This window comes from Chiloscyllium plagiosum, unplaced genomic scaffold (genome assembly GCF_037043375.1).
Source record: "Chiloscyllium plagiosum isolate Xiang-an unplaced genomic scaffold, Cpla_swu_hap1 HiC_scaffold_11, whole genome shotgun sequence".
NCBI lineage: Eukaryota > Metazoa > Chordata > Chondrichthyes > Orectolobiformes > Hemiscylliidae > Chiloscyllium > Chiloscyllium plagiosum.
In genome coordinates, this window is record NW_028270149.1 from 71,375,716 (window position 1) to 71,403,347 (window position 27,632).

General features: G+C 42.2%; 2 protein-coding genes across 4 annotated transcripts in view; one reads left to right on the forward strand and one right to left on the reverse strand.

The window, feature by feature from the left end:
• urp1 (urotensin-related peptide 1) overlaps positions 1–14,509 on the forward strand; it is a 45,136-nt gene extending 30,627 nt beyond the window's left edge. For both annotated transcript variants that reach the window (XM_087991785.1, XM_043704478.2), the window contains 4 exons: positions 4,152–4,301; positions 6,124–6,158; positions 11,867–11,972; positions 14,155–14,509. In XM_087991785.1, the coding sequence (XP_087847911.1) occupies positions 4,152–4,301; positions 6,124–6,158; positions 11,867–11,972; positions 14,155–14,186 (323 nt within the window). In that variant the 3' untranslated portion in view covers positions 14,187–14,509. The remainder of the gene's footprint in view (positions 1–4,151; positions 4,302–6,123; positions 6,159–11,866; positions 11,973–14,154) is intronic.
• Positions 14,510–15,536: 1,027 nt separating this feature from the next.
• The window catches only part of clic2 (CLIC family member 2), a 50,738-nt gene continuing 38,642 nt past the window's right edge, over positions 15,537–27,632 (reverse strand). The window contains exons 4-7 of one of the 2 annotated variants that reach the window (XM_043704476.2): positions 26,822–26,947; positions 22,704–22,810; positions 20,693–20,874; positions 15,537–18,667 (exon numbers count right to left, since the gene is read on the reverse strand). In XM_043704476.2, coding sequence (XP_043560411.2) covers positions 18,506–18,667; positions 20,693–20,874; positions 22,704–22,810; positions 26,822–26,947 — 577 coding nt within the window. In that variant the 3' untranslated portion in view covers positions 15,537–18,505. The remainder of the gene's footprint in view (positions 18,668–20,692; positions 20,875–22,703; positions 22,811–26,821; positions 26,948–27,632) is intronic. The other variant, XM_043704477.2, reaches the window with a different exon arrangement.

Below are 27,632 nucleotides of genomic sequence, written 5' to 3' on the forward strand. Positions count from 1 at the left end.
GTAAAATTCCTCAGAAGTTTAATATGTTAAACACATGACTGCAACTCTACTCATGTTAAGCAACTCAGCATAATAATTAAACCATACTGGAGCACAACTGATAAATTTAGTGATTACATATTTCCATACATTTCAGATTGTGTTTTTCTCTTCATTAACATTTGTGTACAGATGCTTGTGATGATAACGTAGATTTCATCATGTTATACTTGTGTCTTAACTTTCTTAATTAAACTGTCAGATCTGATGTGCTGCTCCATTGACCAGCTAAAGGTAGGTGCCAGGGTACAAAATGTTGTTGTCTTTCAGATCAGACTTTAAATGGAAACCCCATAATCTACCTCTTAAATTGGATATGCATGATGTCCTGGCACAGATGAGAAAAGCACTGATCTCCCAGGTGTCCAAACCAATATTAACTCGCCAACTAACATTACTGTAATAGATAGTTTAGTCATCTATGTCATCATTTTGCATGGGACCCTGTTGTTTGTAAACTGATTGCTTTGTTTACCTACCTCACATCAATGCATACACTTTAAAAGTAGCACATAGATTGTGAAATAATTGGATATGTTAATGTGAGGAAAGACTCCATTATAAATGTAAATAATTTTGATTCCAATAACAGAGTTATTGTACTAAATGATGCAAAATTTTTAAGTGCAGCTGTGTTGAAATTTAACTTGTCCCTTTAAAGCCACAGAAATACATGTAATAGCATCCTCAGTTAATCAACTACAGATTAATTAGTGTTTATAGTCACTTATTTTCTCAGACATTTCTTGACTTTTGAAATCAATTAGAAGTATTTTTCTGTTGATATGAAAGTGTCTGTGAATTTGAAATGGACTGACTGCGATTGCAGCCAAGAAGCTGAAAAATGTGTTGCTGGAAAAGCGCAGCAGGTCAGGCAGCATCCAAGGAGCAGGAGAATCGACGTTTCGGGCATAAGCCCTTGTTCAGCTTATGCCCGAAACGTCGATTCTCCTGCTTCTTGGATGCTGCCTGACCTGCTGCGCTTTTCCAGCAACACATTTTTCAGCTCTGATCCCCAGCATCTGCAGTCCTCACTTTCTCTCTGCGATTGCAGTGAATACAATTTACAGATATTACTTAAATTATCTGAAAATAATTGATGCTGACATGAGACACTTGATGTTAAGTGGTACTTGAGTTGAGCAACATAAATCCATGTCCAACATCCGACAGTTTTAATTCATAAAAAAAGGAAGCGTCCTCTTGGAATTAACTATTTTTCTCTTTGTATTTTGGTGAGGCAGTTTGAAAATAAGCTCAAACCAATTACTTTGCTGTTTTAATTTCCCCATGGCTATTCTATCACAAAGACATTAGGCAGAATTTTGGATTCCCACCAGATGCAGGAATGGAGGTGGATTGTGCCAAGAAATTCCTGCTTTTGCAGTCCGGCCTTTGGACTGTTGTTAAATAGTCAAGTGGAGACAACTCACTATTCACACATGCTGGGTAGCTAACTGAGGCAAGTCAAACCCCAGACTGAAATCTTCCAGTCAGCAGGGCATCCTCCAATCTTCCAAAACACTCTCTGAGGGAGGAGACTGGGAGGCTAGTACTTCCTGAAGAACTTTAAGCCATTCCCATCAGCCAACTTTACTCCTGAAGAATGACCACAACAGTGGCTGCCGACTTACACATGAAGGGGTTTCCCCTCAATATTAGTGGATTTGTGAGCTGTGACCACTTTTTAATTTCAGAAGTGCAGACTGGGCACTTCCATCTTGAAGTATGCACTCTGTCTCTTATCTGTACTGGCAGGTTGCGCATTTTGCACAGTTGGAAGGCTTCCTTGTGGCCGTCTAGCATTGGAAGCTAACCCATCATACTTATCTGAATGGCAAGTGATTATCTTCCAGCTGCTAATTGACGAAACCAACAAAAAAAATTGCATTAGCCATGTCACAATACTGATGTATTTTGTTACGTGGTTCCAAGTATGAATCAGAATATTCAATGGTTAATGAATGGCTGTGAGCCAGTCCGAACATATCCAGTAACCGAGCAGTCCTTGACATGCATATGTTTTCCATTCTATCTTGAATGAAAGTAGCAACAGAGGTATTTACAGTGCACAAGGATTATTACACTTATTTGATGGGTTATTTTTCTAAGTTTATCATTGTTTGACAATTTAGCAACATATGTGACCATTGCTGACATGGTAAGTGGTATTTTCAGTTTATTCAGTATTCCAGAATGGATGGTGTCTGATAGCGAGTTTTGAGAAGATTTGTAGCATATCATCATCCCTCTACCCTCACTCAGAAGGTCTAGCAGAATGTAAAGTTCATACCATCAAATCAATAATCGTGAAGTATTACATTAGAATGCAAGATTTTCACATTGCATTGTTGCATTTTCATACAAACCCATGGAGATAGGGTTATGATCTGCAATGCAACTTATGCACAGAAGGCATATGCAAAGGATTTTGATCAGTAACCAATGAGATTCAGTACATTCTTCTTCAAAAACAATTTAAAATTAAAGAGATATTCAAAAAGCAGGTATTTACACAACTACCAGAACTGTGCACTGGTCAGAGAGCGTAAACAAAACCAATTCCCAAAATTTAGATACCAGCAAGGGTTTCTAAAATATGTAACCAGCCCAGGTGACATGAAGTGTTTTCTCATCACAGTGCTGCCTTGCGAATGAACAGAGACCAGACCTATTGTACAGTATGCACAACGCATGCAGCAAGAGAGGAGCAGCACTCTAATGATGATTATTGTGCAGTGATGTTGAGTGACAGCCCGTAGCAGCAAACCAACCAAATTACTAAACAGGTTCAACAGAAGAAATCATGAACCGTTCAGACAGGTATACAATGTTTCCTAGGATCAGGATGAGTTCAGCGTGAAAGATATTTCATTAAAGTTTGAAATATTAATCTTGTAAACTCTGTTTTACCACTTTGTGTAATTACTGAGTTGACAATATGTACCTATATAAAACCATGTACATCTCTTTGACATATTTTTATCTTTGGAAAAAGGGAGATGCCATTTATGTTTCATGGTAAATATGTCACTATTTCTTTAAGAGATAATGCTAACAATGCAATCAAAACATTTGACCTGAGGGTATACGCCATTTTACTGGGGATCACTTGAAGCATGACATAATACAAGAAGCATGCTGGTCTGTGTAACACAATAGCTTCATGTTAGCACAAAAGCTGAAGTGCCTGAAGAATGTAATGACTGTATGTATAAGATAGCTGTGGGATTCCTCAATTCCACAACATCCATGCCTTGTTTCTCATGTTATGAAGGTCAGCCATAAACCTTTACCACATAAAATAAACTAACTGGAGGTAAAACCCACATGAAAATGTGTTATATTAAAATACTTTGTTTTGTTGGTGGTTTTCCTTTCCTTTAATAAGCATGGTGGTGGTTAGCACTACTGCCTCACAGCACCAGGGTCCCAGGTTCGATTTCAGCCTTGAACGACTGTCTGTGTGGAGTTTGCACATTCTCCCTGTATCTGTGTATGTTTCCTCCGGGTGCTCCGGTTTCCTCCCACACTCCAAAGATGTGCAGGCCAGGTGCATTGGCCATGCTAAATTGCCCACAGTGTTAGGTGCATTAGTCAGAGGGGAGTGGGTTGCTCTTCGGAGGGTCGGTGTGGACTTGTTGGGCCAAAGGGCCTGTTTCCACACTGTAGGGAATCTAATCTAATCAGAAAATTTAGCTTTTAGGAACTTGTCATTTTTCAACAAGAAACTTCCTCCAGGTGAGTGTGAGGCATGAGGCCATAGAGGGACTTGAATACAACCAACTGCAATTATTAGATAAAAAGATGTAAAAATTGTCTGTTTTAATTTGTGTGCTTTGATGATGAAAGTCACAACACTCTCCAACTGATTTGACTGACATACTTCAAGTCCACCATCTAACAAAGCAAATTGACAGCTTTAGGTGTAATCTCCCCTGATGAAAAGAAATGGGTTTTTCCAAGAAATATTAACAAGCTGGTGTTTGGGTTAAGTGTCAGCAGAAAAGACGGACAATCTGTTTTGCAGAAAATAGAATAGCAATCTGCAAAGATGATGCAGCTTATATAGTTGACAGCTGTTAGTTTTACTTTGCACTGATATTCAACAGAATTTGACCCCAAAATGACTGAGGGTGCGGTTGGATTTTTGTCAAATGACATTTCCTCTCTTGGAGCTAAAAGAATGTCCAACCTGTATTCTGTCCTTCCAAAGCAAGAGGAGACGTTGCTTAATCTGGGAGGAGCTGGTCTTCAGCAAGGTAAGAAATACCTTCTTACCAATTCACTGCTACCTTATTGGGCCATTTCCTTTCAATTTCACAGAAATAGTTTGTTTTTCTTTTGAAAGTTATTCTTGCAGAAATAAGTCATGGTGTTTACATTGGCTAGAAACCAGCAAAGAAAACAAAAGACCAGTATGAACCTTCTAATCCTCTCCATGAGTTTTGTAACTCATTTGCCTGAATAAATCATTTTTGTTTAACAAAGTCTTATCCAAGTAAAATTCCCACGAGCATTATTCTGGGAATGACCGGCACTATGCCATGATTTCAGGAACTGCCAGGACTCGGGAACTGATGTGCTCGGGGTCGGAGAAGTGGGCAAGGGAGGTTGCAGCGGGTGTGGCCCAACAATGTCAGGAGGAGAGAGCCTCTGCTGAGAAGTTAGAAGCTACAAAGACTAAGCTCTGGGCGGTATGGTGGCTTAATGGTTAGCACCGCTGCCTCACAGTGCCAGGGACCCTTTTTCAATTCCAGCCTCGGGTGACTGTGTGGAGTTTGGCACATTCTTCCTCCTTGTGTCTGTGCGGGCTACCTCTGGGTGCTCTGGCTTCCTCCCAAAGTCCAAAGACCTGCAAGTTTAGGGTGGATCGGATAAGCAGGTTAGGGTGCGTTAGCTATGGGGAACTGCAGGCCTGCAATGTGAGTGGGTGGGTCTGAGTGGAATGCTGTTCAGAAGGTCAGTGTGAATTTGATAGGCTGAATGGCCTGTTGGGGCTGTATGATTCTATATTGAGAAATGATTGCCCTATGTCTGCTATGGGAGGAGTGAGTTCCAGTTTGTGGAACACTGATACCAGGGTGAATGTGGGATTTGTGCTGTCTCTCACCACCCACTGCCCCGTATCCATTCTCTCCATGCCCCCACCCTGTCCCTCCAGTCTTTCTCTTGCCCCCAACCTCTGTAATCCTGTCTGTTTCCTCTGTCCCCCATCCATTCTCTCTCCCTTCTCTTCCCCACCCCCTAACCTGTCCTTTCTCATGCCTCAAGCCATCTTTGATTGCTGTATCATGCCCTTCTGAGAAGAGAGAGTGAGAATGGATAATGATGACTATACCTGGGATATAGGGGTGCATGAGAAATGGCTGATCTATAAAACTGAGAATAGCTAAAATGAAATATTCAGAAACATCTTTGAAGAGTGAAAACATGTTCAATCTTTTTCATAAAAAAGCTGCAGACTTGGTTCTGAAACTTACATTCAAATATACGCAGGCAAAAGTGAGGACTGCAGATGCTGGAAAGCAGAGTTTAACCTTTGTTGATTTTAACCTTACTATAATCCTCTTGCAAGGATGCCTACCTTGAAGAGGTTCTCCTGTCTCCACAAGAATCTCAGGAGTCTCTCTCTCTCACTGCAACCCCCAGGTCATCTCCTCTGCTCTGAAGCTCTTCAACCATGCACTGAACCTCATTTCCCCTCCCCCCACCGTACCCCAGTTCCAAACTTCCAGCTCAGCACTGTCCCCATGACCTGGCCTACCTGCCTATCTTCCTTCCCACCTATCCGCTTCACCCTTCCGTCCTACCTATCACCTCCATCTCCACCCCCATTCACCAATGGTACTCTTTGCTACCTTCTCCCAAGCCCCCTCAATTTATCTCTCCACCCTGGAGGCTTCCTGCCTCTATTCCTGATGAAGGGCTTTTGCCCGAAACGTCGATTCTCCTGCTCCTTGGATGCTGCCTGACCTGCTGCGCTTTTCCAGCAACACATTTTTCTGCCATGATTTCAGGAGTACTGATGATAAACCTTGCTTCAATAACCCTGAACTAATATATTGCTTTAATTGTTTACAGAAACTGTAGAGCCACTTGGAGATAATACCAAACTGGTAAGTGTTCGGATAAATTCACTTTAATTGGTGAGTTTTTTTTATATTCCTTACTCTGTTTTCCTCCTGATTAATGGCCTGCCACTGCCTGTTCAACCCTTTGATTAAAAATTCACATTTCATCTTCCTCCAACTTCTTGTCTATCCCTATTTTCGTAAACTTATCCAGACAAACAACACTATAAGCCTTCAGATCTGACCTCGTGTTTTCATTGCTGTGAAATTAATGGCTATACATACAGCTGTCTAGGATTTAAACTCTGACATCCTCCTCTCAATTTTTCACAATATCTTTCTCCTCCTTTAAATCCAATGTCTTAAAACCAGCTCGTAGCTTTTGGTCACCTGTTGTAACATCTAATTATGTGAACTATCATCAGATTTGGTCTGACAATGAAGCACAATGGGATTTCCCATTGAGTTCATAATCTGACTAAACCATTCTCCACTGTTTTAATCATAAAATAGCCACCTTGCTTCTTATAGAATGACCAGTAGATGGTGGTATAACATAACTTCACTGACAACTTTAATTTGAGGATCTGTTTAATCATTAATTTACTGCCTATGGACAACCTTAGAGTAAACCTCCACAAAGATCAGGATTTGAATCTATTTGGATTCAGGATGTGCTTTTAAAAAATGTGAATTAAAAGAACGAGTGATCAAATTACTCCCCACCATGCAATGCTGGATGGCATTTTAGCACATGATTAGGAGGCACAGCACTTTCAGACTTGCATTCGTTTGTATATTTAACAAAGGTCCTGTTTGTCACCTCAAGTGGACGTATAGTGATCCTGCAGCACTGTTTTAAAGGAGAGCAGGAGAATTCTTTCTGTTGTCCTGGCTAATATTCATCCCTGAACTAACGCTAAAATAGCATTATCCAGTCATTATCTTTTTGCTGTTTATAGAACTGTTTAGTGTGCAAATTGGTTGCCATACTTCCAAATTTGTAACAACAACTACATTTCAACAAAGTAATGTAAGTGGCTGCATAATATGTCCTGAGCTTATGTTGAAAGGTACACGACCGTATCTTGAATATTGCTTCTAATTTCAAGTTTGATTATTGAGTTGTCTTTCCTAGCATCAGCTTGATATGTTATTAGGCATTTAGTTATTATTACCTGATCAAAAGATATTGAGAACTTTTAACTATCTGACAGGATTTTCAGTCTTCCTAATTAGTGACTGTTTCATTGTTAGTCGTTAAACTGGGTGGTTAACATCAGCTGGATAATGTAGGTTTAAACTGCACTTCAGGACTTCACCATATAATGCAAGCTGATGCTTCAGTGACGTGATTGCAGAGGTGCTGATGGTGCTGCACTTTTAATGAGATACTGGGCACAAATTGGCTGTTGTATGTATTACTAAGTAACAGCATTTCAAAAGTAACTTCATAAATGAGTCGGAGATGCCGGTGTTGGACTGGGGTGTACAAAGTTAAAAATCACACAACACCAGGTTATAGCTGAAAATGTGTTGCTGGAAAAGCGCAGCAGGTCAGGCAGCATCCAGGGAACACCTCTGGGACACCCGGACCAACCAACCCAACCACCCTGTGGCTCAACATTTCAATTCCCCCTCCCACTCCACCAAGGATATGCAGGTCTTTGGACTCCTCCATCGCCAGACCACAACAAAACAACGGTTGGAGGAAGAGCGCCTCATCTTCCGCCTAGGAACCTTCCAACCACAAGGGATGAACTCGGATTTCACCAGTTTCCTCATTTCCCCTCCCCCCACTTTGTCTCAGTCAAATCCATTGAATTCAGCACCGCCTTCCTAACCTGCAATCTTCTTCCCGACCTCTCCACCCCCACCCCAGTCTGACCTATCACCCTCACCTTGACCTCTTTCCACCTATCACATTTCCGACGCCCCTCCCCCAAGTCCCTCCTCCCTACCTTTTATCTTAGCCTGCTGGACAAACTTTCCTCATTCCTGAAGAAGGGCTTATGCCCGAAACGTGGATTCTCCTGTTCCCTGGATGCTGCCTGACCTGCTGCGCTTTTCCAGCAACACATTTTCAGCTCTGATCTCCAGCATCTGCAGACCTCACTTTCTCCTCAACACCAGGTTATAGTCCAACAGGTTTAATTGGAAGCACACTAGCTTTCGGAGCGACGCTCCTTCATCAGGTGATTCACAATTAAACCTGTTGGACTATAACCTAGTGTTGTGTGATTTTTAACTTCATAAATGAGGACTGTTTTGGGGATAACCTGGTGATTGTGTAAGCCACAACTTGAATAGAAGTTCCTGCTTTTTTCACATTATGTTGTCACTCATCAATGTGGGGCAGCAAGGTGGCTTAGTGGTTAGCACTGCTGCCTCACAGTGTCAGGGACCTGTGTTCAATTCCAGCCTCGGGTGACTGTCTGTGTGGAATTTGCGTATTCTCCCTGTGTCTGCGTGGGTTTCCTCCGAGTGCTCCGGTTTCCTCCCACAGTCCAATGATGTGCAGGCCAGGTGAATTGGCCATGCTAAATTGTTGAACATGTGTTGCTGGAAAAGCGCAGCAGGTCAAGCAGCATCCAAGGAGCAGGAGAATCAATGTTTCGTGCATGAGCCCTTCTTCAGGAATGAGGAAAGTGTGCCAAGCAGGCTAAGATAAAAGGTAGGGAGGAGGGACTTGGGGGAGGGGCGTTGGAAATACGATAGGTGGAAGGAGGTTAAGGTGAGGGAGATGAGTGGGAGTGGGGCTAGAGAGGTCAGGAAGAAGATTGCAGGTTAGGAAGGTGTTGCTGAGTTCGAGGGTTGGGACTGAGACAAGGTGGGGGAGGGGAAATGAGGAAACTGGAGAAATCTGAGTTCATGCCTTGTTGTTGGAGGGTTCCTAGGCGGAAGATGAGGCGCTTTTCCTCCAGCCATCGTGTTGCTATGGTCTGGCGATGGAGGAGTCCAAGGACCTGCATGTCCTTGGTGGAGTGGGAGGGGGAGTTGAAGTATTGAGCCATGGGATGGTTGGGTTGGTTGGTCCGGGTGTCCCAGAGGTGTTCTCTGAATTTGTGGCGGATATGGAAGGATCCTTTGGGGCCTTGGAGGGAAGTAAGGGGGTAGGTGTGGGCGCAAGTTTTACATTTCTTGCGGTTACAGGGGAAGGTGCCGGGAGTGGAGGTTGGGTTGGTGGGGGGTGTGGAACTGAAGAGGGAGTCACTTCCGAAAAGTGGTCTTTTCAGAATGCTGATAGGGGAGGGGCGGGAAATATATCTCTGGTGGTGGGGTCCGTTTGGAGGTGGCGGAAATGACGACGGATGATGCGAGGTATATGGAGGTTGGTGGAGTGGTAGGTGAGGACCAGTGGGGTTCTGTCCTGGTGGCGATTGGAGGGGCGGGGCTCAAGGGTGGAAGAGCGGGAAGTGGAGGAGATGCGGTGGAGAGCATCGTCGACCACGTCTGGGGGAAATTGCGGTCTTTGAAGAAAGAGGCCATCTGGGTTGTACGGTATTGGAACCGGTCCTCCTGGGAGCAGATGCGGCGAAGACGAAGGAATTGGGAATGTGGGATGGTGTTTTTTACATGGGGCAGGGTAGGAGGACGTGTAGTCTAGGTAGCTGTGGGAGTCGGTCGGTTTATAGTAAATGTCCGTGTTGATTTGGTCGCCCGCGATAGAAATGGAGAGGTCTAGGAAGGGGAGGAAGAAGTCTGAGACGGTCCAGGTAAATTTGAGGTCGGGGTGGAAGGTGTAAATAAAGTGGATGAACTGTTCAACCTTCTCGTGAGCTCTGATCTCCAGCATCTGCAGTCCTCACTTTCTCATTTTTCATACTAAATTGCCCATTGTGTTTGGGGATGTGTAGGTTAGGTGCATCAATCATGGATAAATGTCGGGGAATGGGTTTGGGACGGATACTCTTCAGAGGGTCAGTGTGGACCTGTTGGGTCAAATGGGCAAAAGTGAGGACTGCAGATGCTGGAAATCAGAGTCTAGATTAGAGTGGTGCTGGAAAATCGACATTTCGAGCAAAAGCCCTTCATCAGGAATGAAGACAGGGAGCCTCTGGGGTGGAGAGCTAAATGGGAGCAGGGGGTTGAGGGTAAGGGTGGGGCTGGGGAGAAGGCAGCCAAGAGTAAAATAGGTGGATGGAGCTGGGGATGAAGGTGATAGGTCAGAGAGGAGGGTGGAGTGGATAGGTAGGAAGGGAGATTGGCAGGTAGGACAGGTCATGAAGATGGTGCTGAGCTGGCAGGTTGGAATTGGAGTAAAGTTGTGGGAGGGGAAATGAGGAAACTGGTGAAGTCCACATTGATGCCCTGGGGTTGAAATGTTCCGAGGCGGAAGATGAGGCGTTCTTCCTCCAGGCATGCGGTGGTAAGGGAGTGGCAGTGGAGGAGGCCCAGGACCTCCATGTCCTCGGCGGAGTGGGAGGGGGAGTTGAAATGTTGGGCCACAGGGCGGTGGGGTTGATTGGTGCGGGTGTCCCGGAGATGTTCCCTAAAGCGCTCTGCTAGGAGGTATCGAGTCTCCCCAATGTAGAGGGAGCAATGGATACAATAAATGACATTGGTGGGTGTGCAGGTAAAACTTTGATGGATGTGGAAGGTTCCTTTGGGGCCTTGGATGGAGGTGAGGGGGAAGTGTGGGCATAGGTTTTGCAATTCCTGCGGTGGCAGGGGAAGGTGCCAGGATGGGGAGGGTGGGTTGTTGGGGGTCTTGGACCTGACCAGGTAGTAACGGTCTTTGTGGAAAGGGGTGGGGAGGGAAATATATCCCTGGTGGTGGGATCCATTTGGAGGTGGCGGAAATGTCGGCGGATGATTTGGTTTATGCAAAGGTTGGTAGGCTGGAAGGTGAGCACCAGGGGCGTTCTGTCCTTGTTACGGTTGGAGGGGTGGGGTCTGAGGGTGGAGGTGTGGGATGTGGATGAGATGCATTGGAGGGCATCTTCAACCACGTGGGAAGGGAAATTGTGGCCTTTAAAGAAGGAGGCCGCCTGGTGTGTTCTGTGGTGGAACTGGTCCTCCTGGGAGCAGATGCGGCGGAGGCGGAGGAATTGGGAATACAGGATAGCATTTTTGCAGGAAGTAGGGTGGGAAGAGGTGTAATCCAGGTAGCTGTGGGAGTCGGTGGGCTTGTAGAAAATGTCGGTGTCAAGTCGGTCGTCGTTGATAAAGATGGAGAAGTCCAGGAAGGGGAGGGAGGTGTCAGAGATGGTCCAGGTAAATTTAAGGTCAGGGTGGAATGTGTTGGTGAAGTACATGAACTGTTCGACCACCTCGCGGGAGCACGAGGTGGCACCGATGCAGTCATCAATGTAGCGGAGGAAGAGGTGGGGAGTGGTGCCAGTGTAACTATGGAAGATGGACTGTTCTACGTAGCCGACAAAGAGACAGGCATAGCTGTGGCTCATGCGAGTGCCCACAGGTATCCCTTTCATCTGGAGGAAGTGGGAGGATTTGAAGGAGAAATTGCTAAGGGTAAGGACCAGTTCAGCCAAACTAATGAGAGTGTTCAGTGGAAGGGTACTGTGGCCTATTTCTACACTATAGGGATTCTGTGAATGTTGGCACACTCAGAAGGAATTGTTGAGAATGCCACAAACATAGCTTAATGTGGGACTCATGAAGAATGTGTCAGTGGAACACTTGATCATTTTAGCAGGCATGTCTAAACTGCATCACTGAACTGTATTATAATTCTTTATATAACTGACAATTTATTCCATTGTTATTTTTGCTGCACGTTTCCCATGTAGATCGATAACATGATGATGCTGCTGTGGAAGCTTACTTCTACTCAAAATCTTCAACCACACAGATTCACAAAACCTGCTCAGGCTGCTCTGAAATCCAGTAAGAGAGGTGAGGCTCTGAACAATCAGAAACAGATTCTCAAATTCCTGCCTCAGAAAACCTTCACCACTCATTGAATTCATGGGAAATTAAGTCCATCATTTATTTGGTTAATTATTCTCCAGTGAATCCATTGCCTCTGCCCTCCTGATCTCAGTTTCTTCCTTCAGGATCTCTACATTCTTCCATTTCTGATCTTTTATGCATTCCTGATTTTCTTCACACACCTGAGGTGGCTGTGGCTTCAGCTATCAATGTGGCTTCAGCCATCAACATGGCTCAGTGGTTAGCACTGCTCCCTCACAGCGCCAGGGACCAGGGTTCAGTCCCGGCCTCAGGCAACTATCTGTGTGGAGTTTGCACATTCTCCCTGTGTCTGCGTGGGTTTCCTCCGGATGTTCCGGTTTCCTCCCACAGTCCAAAGATGTGCAGGTTAGGTGAATTGGCCATGCTAAAATTGCCTGTAGTGTTAGGTGCATTAGTCAGGGGTAAATGTAGGTGAATGGGTCTGTGTGGGTTGCCCTTCAGAGGGTCAGTGTGGACTTATTGGGCCGAAGGGCCTGTTTCCACATGGTAGGGAATCTGTCTATAATCATAACCTTTCTCCTCCTTTGCTGCGCACTACAAAACCGATCTCTTTCACCAAACTTTTGATCAGCCACCCTAATGTTAGGTCTTATCTGTGTCAAATGTTGATGATAATGCTTTCTGCACCAGTAGCATTACATAAATCTAAATCATTGTTAGCCAGAAATTGTGAATGACCTCAGTGTTATCTGTCCTTTCAATCATTAATTTAGTGGCATGTTGTAAACAAGGAGATGGGGAACCTGCAGAAGGTTTGCAAGGATGAGACCAGAACTAAAATGTTATAACAGTTAGGGAACACTGAATGAGCTGGGACACTTTCCTTCAGGAAAGGAAAAAACTGAGGGGTGATTTGCAAGACATCCTGAAAATTATGAGCGGTGTTTGATAGGGTAGACATAGAGAAAAGGTTCCTGCTCCTGGGTGGAAACCAAAACTTGGGACTAAAACTATACAACTATATAACTGATAAATACAATAAGGAATTCAGGAGAAATTTCTTAACCCATTAAAAATTTCTTAAGTAGTTAGGATATGGAACTTATTACCACAAAGAATAATTGGGGTGAATGGTGATAGGTGTCGTAGAGTCATTGAGCACAGCAAAAGATCCTTCAATCCAACCAATCCATGCTGACCATGTTCCCAAACTAAACTAATCCTACTTGACTGCATTTGCCCAATTCCTTCCAAACTTTTCCTATTCATGTACTTATCCAAATGTCTCTTGAATGTTGTGACTGTAACTGCATCCATTGCTTCCTCTGGCAGTTCATTCCACACACGAGCCACTCTCTCCGAGTAAAAATGTTGCCCCTCAAGTCCTTTTTAAAACTTTCTCCTCTCACCTTAAAAATAGCTTCCTAGTTTTAAACTCCCCTACCCTCGGGGAAAAGACCATCACTATCACCTTATCTATGCCCTTCATAATTTTATAAGCCTTTATAAGGTCATCCCTCAACCTCCTACACTCCAGTGAAAGAAGTCCCAGCCTCTTTTTATGTTTCAAACCCCCAGTCCCAGCAATATCTTGGTAAATCATTTCTGAATCCTCTCCAATTTAATAGTATCTTTCCAATCATGGGGAAGGTTGGTGAATACATAAGGGAGATAAGATTGGAAGGTTGTTTTATGGGACTGACTTTGACCAGTTGGGCTGAATGGCCTGTTTCTCAGCTATGAATTCTTTGTGATTCTGTGTAATTGACTCCAATGATGATAACCCAAAGCTTTTGGAAAATTATGTGCTGTGGTATGAATGAGACATGTGGTTGCACTGCACAAATCATGTCAACAGCAGGAGAAAATACAAACCAGTCATTTTTCGTCAAAAACAGTACTTAAGCTTTTCAAATTAAGGTTGAAGTTTTCAAGTTGAACTTATTTAAATTTAGAAATGAATTTTGTTATTGAACGTTAAAAAAAAAGAGACATTTATGGCAGACATTTGTATTTTGGATTTTCTTTGGCTCATAGGGATTATGAGGTTAATTGGCTCATAGGGATTAATGGCCCACTCTTGTTTCTATATTCCAAAGTCAAAGTCACTTCTTTGAGCAAGCAGCAATTGTGATGTCTGTGTTGTCTTTCTTCTCTCCCTCAGCCTGTTTCTGGAAATACTGTGTTACCGACTGACCGACCTACTCAACACCATAACATCCAGTCAGCTCTACAAAATGCCAAAGCCAATCTCTCAGTAAAATTCCTATCAAACAGACCCTGCCTTATCCAATGAGAGGCTGCAGCCCAGAGGATGTGTAAATACTTCTGTAATTAAACATCTATGAGCACAATATGAATAAATGATACTTTTGTACTGAATTAAGTTCTGTCGTTCCCTGTGAATTGGAGTGGACACGCTACCCAAAGATTGCATAGATATGACATGTTTGTCAAGCTTGTCATCTATTAGAATCAATGAAATGGTCGCAAAATAAAATATAAGTGGCGATTAAGGACTGGCACTTAGTTTCTGTGATTTGTTTGATTCATGTTACATAGATAGCTGGAGAGAGTTTGGGTGCTATAAAGAGATGATGTGGTTTTGAATATTTTGACAGGGAATTGAAGCTTTACCTACAGGAAATGAATTAGAACTTTCATAGTGCAGGTAATTGTGTATGTGGCTCAGCAACTTCAAATTTATTTGGTATTAAGGAGCACTAAAATAATAACCCCAATCTGACCACACACCCCCACCCCACCAACCCACTAAGGAATGGCTAATATGGTTGATGGAATGCATGCTGGTATGAAGTTTGGAGCGTCTTCGCAGTGGAGCAAAGGAGTTGGGAATACCAGCCTCTGGGCACCTCACCTAGCAAAACATACTGTCACCAAGGCGAATTTTTTTTTTAGATTACTTTACTTGAATCAGCAGAAGGATTCTCCAAAAACATTAAATGAAAAGGAAATATTTCGATTTGAGTTTGTTGCTCAGCCTGTGGTAATTCCCCATTCTGCTCTGTGATATCAACCAGAGAGGAGAAAGTGAGGTCTGCAGATGCTGGAGATCAGAGCTGAAAATGTGTTGCTGGAACAGCGCAGCAGGTCAGGCAGCATCCAGGGAACAGGAGAATCGACGTTTCGGGCATAAGCCCTTCTTCAGGAATCCTGAAGAAGGGCTTATGCCCGAAACGTCGATTCTCCTGTTCCCTGGATGCTGCCTGACCTGCTGTGCTGTTCCAGCAACACATTTTCATATCAACCAGAGAGTCTTACTGATCTTAAAAAAATAGCATTATTGCTCCTTATTTTACTCAGCAAAAACCTTATACACATCCTTACACTCTCCGTCACGGATAAATTCAATCCTGCAGACTCAGTGCACCAGATTTTATATATCATCTGCTTGAAATTATACTCAAATCTTTTAGCTCCAGTACTTATTGAATTAAGAAATATTAAATTCAAAAGGAAATAAGGATGCAGTTCAGCAGGAGATGCATTAATGCACACCAATAAAGGATATCAAAAGCATACAAATATGTTGACCATATTAGAAAGAAAAAAAACAATGTAATTCTTTAATATTGTACAACAAGATAGATTCAGGGTCTTATTAAAGAACCCGCGACATGACAATAGGGTTCTTCTACATTTGCACAATATTATCGCAATATGATATATGTTTATGGTTCCTTAACATTAACAGAGGAACAATCTTTGCTCAGGATACATTCATCTCATTCCTAGGTTAAAAAATCAGGATTATGTGACATGCCAATCTAAAGTAGATTTAATTTTACAAGACATCAAAATTTCATATCTCTATCTATTATTTGCAGCTCTCTCTATCAGCAATTCAAGGTCAAACAAATTGCCTTCATAAATTACTAGCACATTTTGAAAATACACATTTCCAATTTTACAAATTAGTAATTTCAGTTTCACTTCTTTCCTTTTGCCCAGTTTGTTTTGTTTAATGGATTAATCTGGGTTGGGGGCTCAGTCAGAGTGGGCAGTGCCAGTCAGATTTGTTGGTTGATTAGTTGCTGCCAAATTGCTGGCTGTCCCACATATGGAACTCTGATTTAGATGTACAGGGATGACCTATCTGTGGAGTTGAATTATACTACAGCTCAGGGCTGTACCTCAGTGGTTGAATGCTCCATAATTTACTGTAGAGAAATGGACTTCATGATAAACTTCGAAGTTTGTTTACAAATGTGCTCTTGCCAGTCCCTGGTTCTTTGTGGGTCTGATTAACTTCACATTTTCCATGTTAGAACAGATGAGATTTTTTTTTGTCTAAAATGTCACCAACCTGGGCTGATCCATTTTCCAACAACACTTGAATACTAAGAATGAGCAAGACCATAATAGGTCACATTTCAACATTCGAGGAATAGCCACTGTGTTTGCAAGTACTTTGAGTTCTTTAAAAAGATAGAGTTTATTTCAACCAGTCTTATGAGAGCATTGTCTGTGGATTATCTATGTTGAACTAATTGTCGACTAAATGTTTTTTATAAGCTGTCAGCTAAAATTCGGTGATTCCAGTAGCTTAATGGTATACAACAACAACTTACATTTATGTAGCTCGTTTACAACACTAAAAACTTCAAATCACCATAAAGGAGTGATATCAATAAAAACGTTTTTGACAGTGACACATTGAGGGAGAAATCAGGAAAGAAGATGTAAAGCTTGTTCAAGTTTTTCGGAGTACCTTAAAAGAAGCGAGAGACATAGAGATGTAGAGAGGTTTAGGTGAAGTATTCCAGAGTTTCGAACCAAGATAGTTAAACATATGGTCACCGCTGGTTGAGTGATTTAGGCGTAGGCCAGAATTGGAGAAGCAAAGAGATCTCGGAGAGTTGTAGCACTGAAGGAGGCTACACACACAAACAGGATCAAGATCATGGAAAGATTTCTCGATAAAAAATGGAAACATGTTGGAACAGTTCCTGGGGGAGGGAGTGGAAAAGCTATAGGTGGAATGTTTTAAAAAGCTTTCTTCATGGGACATGGACGTTGCTGGCAAGGCCAGCATTTATTGTCCATTTGTTGTGAGTTAGCCCATGATGCTGTTCGGGAGTTCCACCATTTCGACTCAGTGAAACTAAAGGAATGGTGATATGATTTTAAGTAAGCATTGTGTGGGATTTGAAGGGAAATTTGCAGGTGGTGGTGTTCCCATGTATCTGCTGCTTTTGTCCTTTTAGATGGTAACAGTTGTGGACTTTGGAGGGCTCTGTCTAAGGAGTCTCAGTGTAGTTCTGCAATCCACCTTATAAATAGAACACACTGCTGCTACTGAGCATTGGCGATGGAGGGAGTGGATGTTGTGGATGTAGTGCCAATCAAGTGGGCTGATTTATCCTGGATGATGTCAAGTTTTTTCAGTGTTGTTAGAGCTGCACTCATCCAGGCAAGTGGGGAGCATTCCAGCACAGTCCTGACTTGTGCATTGTCGATGGTGGACAGGCTTTTGGGAATCAGGAGGTGAGTAACTTTGCTGCAAGATTCCTAGCCTCTCTCCTGATTTTGTAGCCTCTGTATTTATATGGCGAGTCTAGTTGTGCTTCTGGTCAATGGTAATCTCAAGAATGTCGATAGTGGGGAGATTCTGTGACGCTAATGCCACTTAATATCAAAGGGTGATGGCTAGACTCTCTCTTATTCGAGATGGTCATTGCCTGGCATTTGTGTGAGATAAATGTTACTTATCAGTTGTTAGCCTAAACCTGAATATTATCCAGATCTTGCAGCATTCGGACATGTATGAAGTGTTTCAAATTATGCTGAAGATTGTGCAGTCATCAGCTAAAATGCCTACTTCTGTTGGAGAGAAGGTCATTGATGGAGCAATTGAAGATGATTGGTCAAGGGTGTGGCTAAATGAGAAGACATTTCGGTGTGTTATTGGGCTTCAGCTCCCATCTGAAGCAATTGTGAACAGGACTACTCTTGAAGCATTTTGACAAGACTATTGACCATCAATGGACTTTTCATGGTGAATCAGGCAAGCTGTTGCTTTATAAATACAGGCAGTGCAAATGTGAGGCACTGTTATCGAAAAGGAATTCTCCACCTTTAAGGCCTGAAAATCCAATTACCTAACAACAGATAGGGTTTAAATGTTGTGTGTTAAGGAAGCTTTCAGGCTACAAAGTGCTTATGATATTTAGGCCCAAGAGTGATGACTGTCTTTATTTCTCTGTTTCATTTTTAAGACCATTTTGTATTTGTGCAAACTGGGTCTAATGTGTCACTTTGAAGTGCAAGACTGTAATAGTTGAACAATTCATTACTATTGAGACACCATTGAATAATAGAATAGGAACGGTAGCAATGACGAGCATTAAAGCAATTGAATGGGCCTCACACTAGAACAGCACTGCGAACAAATCTGAGCGAGACAGATTTCCTTGTTACTTGTCTGTTTAACAAATAATGTATGGGTGTTTGAGCAATGACATTGGAACGCTCATGCATGAGTCAATTTATCTTCATTCGAGGTTTTTGGCAATATCAGCATAGGCTCGTTCAATTTCCTCATTAGTTGGACAAGTGTGGCTGAACTCATTTCGCTTATATGCATTGTTCAGGTAACGCCAGAGAGCACACATTTCCACAGGGATCTCAAAATTACGGAACTTCTTTGCAGCCACCTGCAGAAGAGTCCGGACAGACAAGGTGCATTACTTTCACATTGAAGACAATAAACTAAAACACTGAGAGGCATGTAGATTACATTACCAACTTTAATATGGTATGAAATTTCAATGCATCATAAAGGTTAGTTCCTCAACAGTATTAATCTGCAAAATTTACTCCACAAAAGCATACAAAGAAATAGCAAGCCCGATTTTAGTTTACCATGTTTGAGTTAGACACCCAATTTAAGCCCGTCAGATTTTACACACTATTGTTGATTGTCATTCAACAGTTTGAGTTAAGATTGGGTTTCTTGAACTAATAGTGTCAGAAGTCACACAATACCAAGTTATAGTCCAACAGGTTTGTTTGAAATCATAAGCTTTTGGAGTGCTGTTCCTTCGTCACTAGTAATTTCAAATAAACCTGTTGAACTATAACCTGGTGTCATGTAACCTCTGACCTTGTCCACCCCAGTCCAATACCGGCACCTCAACATCTTGAACTAAGCTAAATTAAAAATTTATATTCAATCCAATTGATGAAGCATATAACTTTTTTTAATTTCAGAATTCATTAAGTAGTTTAAAAATACTTCTTGGCAAATTTCTCATGGTGTTGCTTATGGTAAACAAGATTATCTCTTATTTCAGAATGACAGAATGTCAGACCTGGTCAGCACAAGACCCCCTATAACACGTACAATGCATAGACATTTACAATTCCAGCTGCTCCTGGCCCTGAGTCAACAATTATGGTCCAGAGGAGGTTACCTCAATGGAATAATCTAACATGTACTATAGGTGCATGTTAGACACCTGTTGAAAGTGTTGTGGCAAGGTGCAATAATAAAACTAGCCACCATTCATTCAGAGGTCTGCTTCATTAGCTTACAAATGCTTACTCCTGCAACAGGATTAGCTCTTTTGGAATGGGACCTTGTTTAGAAGGAAATGGTCCTGAAAGGCTTAATTTTGCAGATTGCATTAAGTGCCATCCAATCTGACATTATCCCCACCCAAACCAATGTGACAAGGTAAGGCACCTTAGGGTTTCCTGGAGTGCAGACCTGTATCCATACATCTCCTCATAGTCTTACTAACAATGTTTATTTTACTAATATAACTTGTACCTAGTTGGTATCATGCAAACACAATATTTTCTGAAGAAAGGAATCCCTTCCTGCTAAAACTCACTTGTGGTTGTTCCTCTACCAAAGGAAATCAAAATAGGCCCTTAGACCCAGTCAGGGAAGGAGGAATGGGAGCAGCATCCTTCTATCTACAAATACCACAAGCTGATCAGTGATGGGCATCAATACTTCATACTGCATGGTATAAAATCTACTGGATTCTGGAGAAGAACTTTTCCAAAGACACAATGCATTTATAGCTTTGAAAACTGAATTGCTTTAAGAACTGCTCATACAGACAGTCAACAGTTACATGAATGTGAACAAAGAAACAATCTGCAGGAATTTAAGGCAAGACCAACAAGGGAGAAACAGGACTCCACAGAAAAGCTTTTGCTGAAGACCTGCTTCTAAACTGTATGCTTCTGCTAACAAAGACAAGTATCCTAAATGCCTTGATAACCACTTTATGTGCCTGTCCCCCAACCTTAAGAGACAAATGCATGTGCACACCTAGATCCCTCTGATCCTTGATATGCCCCAGGATCTTACCATTCATCACATATTCCCTTACTTTGTTGTCCTGCCCAAGACCATCACTTTACACTTATCCAGATGGAATTCCATTTGCCAATGATCAGCCAATCTGACAAGCCAATCTAGATCCTCCTGTAATCAAAAGCTATCTTCATAACTATTTACTATGTCACCAATTTTTGTATCATTCATAAATTTACTGATCAACCCCCCTATATTGAAGTCTATATTCAAGTGGCAGATTGCAGAAAGTTCCCAGAACACTAGCCAAAAACTGACACTTGAGAATGAGGCCAAGCTAATCTCATGACCTCTTAGAACATCGGGCCTAACAACTGCAGAGTTTAATAAGATTTCTTGTTAATTATACCTTGATGATGTGCAGTTTAGGTAGTAGATTGCAGTCTGCCAGCGTCAGCTCATTTCCATCGAGGTACTTGCGCTTGGAAACAAGGATCGTCTCTGAACTATTGGCATCAATCTCATCAGAAAGGGGTTCTTTCAGGTAGTTGTCCAGCCTTTTCAGCTCCTTCAGCAGGGCCTTTTCAAACTCTGGAGTAAATCAGGGAGAGCATCATTAGCCCTGCCAGCAACTATGTTATGGAGCTTGTTGCTATCCTCAAGGTTAAACCATGTTAATAATAAACATCTGTTAGTACATTTACAAGTTGATCATGTTGCATAATTTAGATTAACCAAATGTCAGCTCTCCCACTTTTGGAAACCAATTGACAGTCAGAAAATAGCAACTGCAAAATCTCATCATTACTTGTACAAGGTTTATTTGTCAACAAAACAAAAAACGTGAGTTTAACTTGCAGGGTGTTTCGCAATGGATGTGCCATGATCTTTGAAATCTTCTGACATCTGCAATGAAATTTGGAGTTATTTTGATATTGCAGAATAAGTCTTGTGCGGTATTTACTAGGCTTGTAAACCTAAGGATGTATGAGGATGTTCATAGTCTTCAAAAGTGCTAAATATTGAAGAGGAAAGGGAAATGTTTGTGTATGTCTTAGAAATTCCCAGTTTGCCACCTGAATAAGTTAACTTCGAGCAGGAATGCATAACATGAATTAATTTTACTTTCTCGATTATTTCATGTCCATTTTGAACTAATTGTACCTTATATATTAGACACAGAAAGATATTTTTGGTAAATGCTAACATTGCATTGATATATTTGGTCTGTTTCACTGCAATACTGTCTTGAGCAGAATCTTACAGGGACCTGAACAATGTGGACTATGTCGAGAAATCTGGGTGAATCATGTGAAAAATTGGGCGAGGATTCCCTTGTTGTTGGGAGCAATGGCGGTGGTTGTTGTAGGGAATATAAGGGGCTATGTAGATGTATGGGGGATGGGTGGCATGACATGATTTGCAATGGTTGGCACATGGCTTTGGTGGGCAGACTTGGTTTAACATTGGAAGTACTGGGGGCATCAGAGGTATGAGTATGGTCATAGGTTGGCATGAGTTGGAATGGCTGAGGCATAGGGAGTTGATGGGGAATATAGGGTGTGTGTGATGAAGGTTAGAAAGCCTAATGTTTAAGAGCTTGCATTAATTCCCTCCACCATGCGTACTCAGTAGCAGCAGTGTGTACTATCTGCAAGAAGCTCTGCAAAAATTTACCAACGATTCTTAGACAGCACTTTCCAAACTCATGACCACTTCCATCTAGAAGGACAAGGTTGGAGAACACAGCCACCTGCAAGTTCCCCTCCAAGCCACTCACCATCCTGACTTGGAAATATATTCATTCACTTTCACTGGGTCAAGATCCTGGAATTCTGTCCCTAATAGCATTGTGGGTCAACCTACAGCATATGGATGCAATGATTCAAGAAGGCAGTTCACTTCTACCTTCTCCAGGGCAACTAAGGACAGACAATAAATGCTGGCCAGCCAGCGACACCTATTCCTATCAATGAATAAAGAAAGACCTAACAGGGACAAAATCACAGAGAACTGAAACAAGCCTTTCAAACTGACTGCCAACGCATGCTGCAGCCCCTGTTTCTGCCTTCAATCTGCATTTGTAAGTGGCGGGTCCAGTTTCAGCATGAGTAAACACTAGTGGGAATGAAAATCCCACCACTCATCGCACTTTTATCTGAGACAGATGTGGCAAGCTGATAAATATCCCAACTCTGCGTATCTGCCTCAGATTTTAATTGGAATACATTTTCAAGTACATCCTTGCAAATTAATTACACTCTACTTGGCCTTGTGTAAGACAGCACAGTCTCCCAACAATTAAAATGATCCTTGAGGGTTTGGCTTAATCCAAAGTAAATTAACTCCCATTCCATACAATCTGTGAAAATTGCTGGTGGCAGGGTTGACAACTAATTCATTGTGGTGGCAGAACTTACTTTCATTGGCATCTTTCCTTGCATTCTTGATGTATGCTGAAAATTTGGCAAAGAGGTCACTGCCTGCAGCATAGGATTCTGGCTGTCGTGGAGTGAGATGTGGGTATCTGGTGACAAGAAGATAACATGAACTCTCTCTTGTGTACATATAAATTCATGTAAAACATTCAGACCAGAGTTTATTGATACAATGCAATCGTTCAAAAGGATCTATTCAATTTCAAACTTGAATTTGAGCCCTAGGTTTCTATCTTTACATTCATCTTGGAATAAAATCCACAAACGTTTTACAATTGCAGATTTAGAAAATATATCTGCCTACTTTCCTTCTCACATTGCAGTATGACTGTACCATCCCACCTGCTTTTACCATTGGATCTTTTCCTCTGCCTCCCCCCCCTCCCCCAAATAAAAATCTCAAATAAAGTGCCCTCTTTTTGACCTGATCACCAGATTTAAATAATCCTCGGAGCTGGAGCACATAAAACAAGGTGCATCTCTCTGTCTTCCCACTACAGCAGAGCTAGCTCCAGGAAAGAATAGAAGAAAGGTGCCAATATAGGTTGTGATAGCGATGGGAAGTTCACCATGACACTTGGAGAAAGAAAGAACCTGTCTGTGGCCACTTATCCCTTTCCCTCTAGTCTTCCTCACATTGTTTCATATCTCAAAGAATTATTGGACTGCAACTTTGTACAATCTGATTGAATTGATGATTCTGAACAAAACATCAACATGGAAACAAGTTGAACAAAAGGATCTTGGTCAGAGTATTGAGTACAGGAGTTGAGAGGTCATGTAGCGGCTGTACAGGACAGTGGTTAGGCCACTTTTGAAATATTGCGTGCCATTCTGGTCTCCTTCCTATCAGAAAGATGTTGTGAAACTTGAAAGGTTCAGAAAAGATTTACAAGGATGTTGCCAGGGTTGGAGGATTTGAGTCTTTTCCTTGGGGTTGGGGAGTCAAGAACTAGAGGTTTAGTCAAGAACTAGAGAGGGGAAAGATATAAAAGAGACCTAAGAGGCAACCTTTTCACTCAGAAGGTGGTACATGTATGGAATGAGTTGCCAGAGGAAGTGGTGGAGGCTGGTACAATTGTAACATTTAAAAGGCATCTGGATGGATATGTGAATAGGAAGGGTTTGGAGGGATATGGGCCAGATACTGGCAGGTGGGACTAGATTGGGTTGGGATATCTGGTCAGCATGGTGGACTGAAGGGTCTGTTTCAGTGCTGTACATCTCTATGACTCTAGACAGGTGAATAACTCATGTACTGCCTATACCCACATGCACTCCTAGAACAAAGTGCTGTCAGATCTTATGTCCATCCAGGCACTTAAGGGAAAACCACTGGGTCTGTATACAAACTGAGGACACAGGAATAAAACATCCTGTCTGCCTAGAGTTGCTGGCCAATCAGAGGTCGTGCAAGGTGGGGTTCACAGGACAGGGGATTCATGGGGGGGTCAGACCAAGGGCGGCACGGTGGCTCAGTGGTTAGCACTGCTGCCTCACAGCACCAGGGTCCCAGGTCAATTTCAGCATTGGGCAACTGTCTGTGTGGAGTTTGCACATTCTCTCTGTGTCTGTGTGGCTTTCCTCCGAGTGCTCCGGTTTCCTCCCACAGTCCAAAGACGTGCAGGTTAGGTGAATTGGCCATGCTAAATTGCCCATAGTGTTAGGTGCATTAGTCAGAGGGAAGTGGGTCTGGTTGGATTACTCTTCGGAGGGTCGATGTGGACTGGTTGGGCCGAAGGGCCTGTTTCCACACTGCAGGGAATCTAATCTAAAAAGCCCATCCCTGCTCCCTGTCCAGGCCCTTAATCAGGCAGAAATAACTGAGGCACGTTTGCATCCATATCCACCAAATGACAGGCAGCCGGCCCAACCTACTTGAAGGGCCAGCTATGACTTAGACCTCCTGGACGAAAAGGTAATGACAACCTTTGTAGGAATAGGCCCTTAAGTGATTGTTAAGTGGTGGTTATTTGATCTGTTAGGGGCCTTAAGTGGAGATGGGGCAGGAAGTTCCACTGTGGATCTTCATCTGTAAAACTTACTTGAGCAGAGGCAGGAAGTCATTGGCTATCTGCATTGATAATGACCCCTCTAATTTTTCTGGGCTCCTCCTTCCTCATCTCCTGTAGGCCTGGAGGATTTCACCTGTTTCTCTTCCCACAGACACTGCCAGACCTGAGAACTTCTAATGGCCCTTTGTTTGAATTAAATGTGAATTACCAGTATTATCATTCACATATCATTTATAGGACATCTAATCAGCAAGCTCCTGTTCTACAAACCAAATCCAGATTGTAATCTACATCCCCAAGGAGGGTATTAAAGAAAGCCCAGTCTCCAGCTATTAATTGTCATCAGTAAATAATAAATGAACAATCCTTTCGTCAAAATGTAACAATAGAGCACTTTCAATTTCCTTAATCTTTCATTAAGCTTCAGGGCTGTTTATTATTGAAATTATTCCGACTTCAGTTGGGTAAATGTAACAAGTTTTCTTATCAAGTAAATAATGTACCCATATATAGAAAGTGATACCATTCATTTAAAGGTCTTTTGAATTGTGCTTTTAGTCAATTTGAACACAGCAGCTTTTGGGACCAGTGACAGGAAAGGTTTGGTTTGCTCTGCGTCTTTTTTCTCCCCAGCTGATAGTGTTTGAACAATAGTGTCAAATATTACAAGACTAAGAATTGAGAATGTTCCGATTCTTTCAAAAGTTTTTAGCATCTCACCCATGTATGTCAGGTCTGAAAAAAATGCCCATTCAAAGGATTGACAGGCAAAATGCCAATATGACAATACATTGGGACTGCTTCAATGATATTGATTTTGAAAGGCAACAAATCCATGTGAATTGAGTGATCTTGCTGGCCTCAAAATGCATTCATGTGACTGTCTGGCAGAATAACAAGGTATTATTGACAGCAAGGAGAACATGCTTGAGATGGAACTGGAATGTCATACAGTCAGCCAGTCCAGAGGCCCTTTGGCCCACTGTGTCTATGCTGGTTATCAAGTATCTTTCTAAACTAGTCCCATTTTCCAGCACTTACTACATAGACTTGTATGCTTCCGTAGTTCAAGTGATCCTCAAAATACTTATTAAATATTGTGATGGTTCTTATCTCTATCACCCTTGCAGTCAGTGAGTTTAAGATATTCTGTAACTGATTAGTGCTGTAGCACATCACAAAAAGGCAGGAGTATTACCAGAGAGCAATCAATGACCAACAAAGAACAAACAACATGCACCACAAAATCAACCATTTCAATATTTCTTTCAAACTCTTTTCAGTGGCAATCTTGTTTGCCTATTGATCTTGGAATTTATCTGTAAAAATAAAACTAATGACATGGTAAATAAATAAGAACAAGATCATTTACATTGGAATCATTAAACTAACCGATACAGCCTCTTCAGAGTTTCAAATCAAATCAACAAAATTTCTGAATTGTATCGAAGGACCTGAGCTAATTTTCACTCCTTCAAACAACCACTAAACCATCACTTTCCAGATTTCTGGGTTGTATGTTCTTAAGGATTTAGAGAGGGTCAGTGATCATGGTAAGACTGTATTTACTGTTCCTTGCCCTAGAAAAGAGAATCGATGTGCCTACTCCCTGAAGAGACTTGAGTCACTGAGGCCATGATCTTACAAAATGGTTCACAGGATCAACTGGCCTACTCCTCTTAATTCATATGTTTTGTTGTTGAAAAGAAAAAAAAAGATCAGAAAATAGTGTTCTGACTCTTAACCCCAGATTCCTCCTTCTGGGTTAACAATAGGAAGATGTCCACTGTAAGCCCTAAGACCATCCCTAACCTATTCACCAGGCTCCAGGTTTCTGTCACTCAGTTGGCAAGTAACAGGAAATAGGCTCCACTTCTTAGTGAAATCCATTCAGGTCTCGCTATCTATCTTCTCCTTTATTGAACTTCTCTAGTCTCTGATTTCACCCAATCCTGCCATTTGGTTTGCTTGTATTCCAAACTGTGCCTGAATGATGCAAGAGGCATTATACCAGCAATTTACCATGTGTTTATGTTATTATATTATAATAATAGTGACAATTCCATTCTGATCTATATGTTATACCTGGGTGGAGCAAGTGTCTCCTCAAGAAACTCTTCAATCTTGATGAAATCAGTTTTCAGCTCTCCATTGTAGATGAGGAATGGAGGATTCGTGCCAGGAGCCAAATCTTTCAGTTCTTCTGGTCTCCTATGAGAATGAGAACTGTTGTCAGAAAATAATGGAATTGCATGTCACCAACCTGACACAGAAATAAGTTGAAGGTGGGGTCAAGTTTAACAGGGGTTTTATCAGATGTTAAAATGTTAAAAATCTGAACTTGAACCGAACATATCCTCTTCTGAGATTTAATTGGTTGGATTGAATTGCATGAGCAGCCAATCCACTCCCAGAGAGTTTGACTAATGAGATTGGCAGTCTGGGATTTGATCTAATTTGCAGGTTTAACAGTAACTAGTGCCATGTGGAACCCAGCTGCTGAAGGGTGGTGAGAAGAACATGGATGAAGGGACACTTGCTGTTATAGCAATGTGGTTTAGTCAGGAGGAGTAGGAGCGCTCCAGCCTCCCCGCAGCTCTAATTCCATATCAGACCCCCAGCTACACAGAGAGCTCAGTAGCTGGGGATTGGCCCCACCAATATCAGGCAGCAAAAAGCATCTTTCCTCTGATTAGACACCCTATCCAGGCTCGGGGAGCAGATTAACTCAGGTTGAATACCTCCAATGTCATTAGCAAGCCTCCCCTAGCTTCTGCAGCCTGTTCTGGAGTCCCTGTCTGACTGGAAATGCAGCCTACTGATTTCCAGGCATGGAGTCTGTCAAGGACAAAACACGCACACTGTGCTTAGAGTTAAAATGTTATGGCATGTTGAC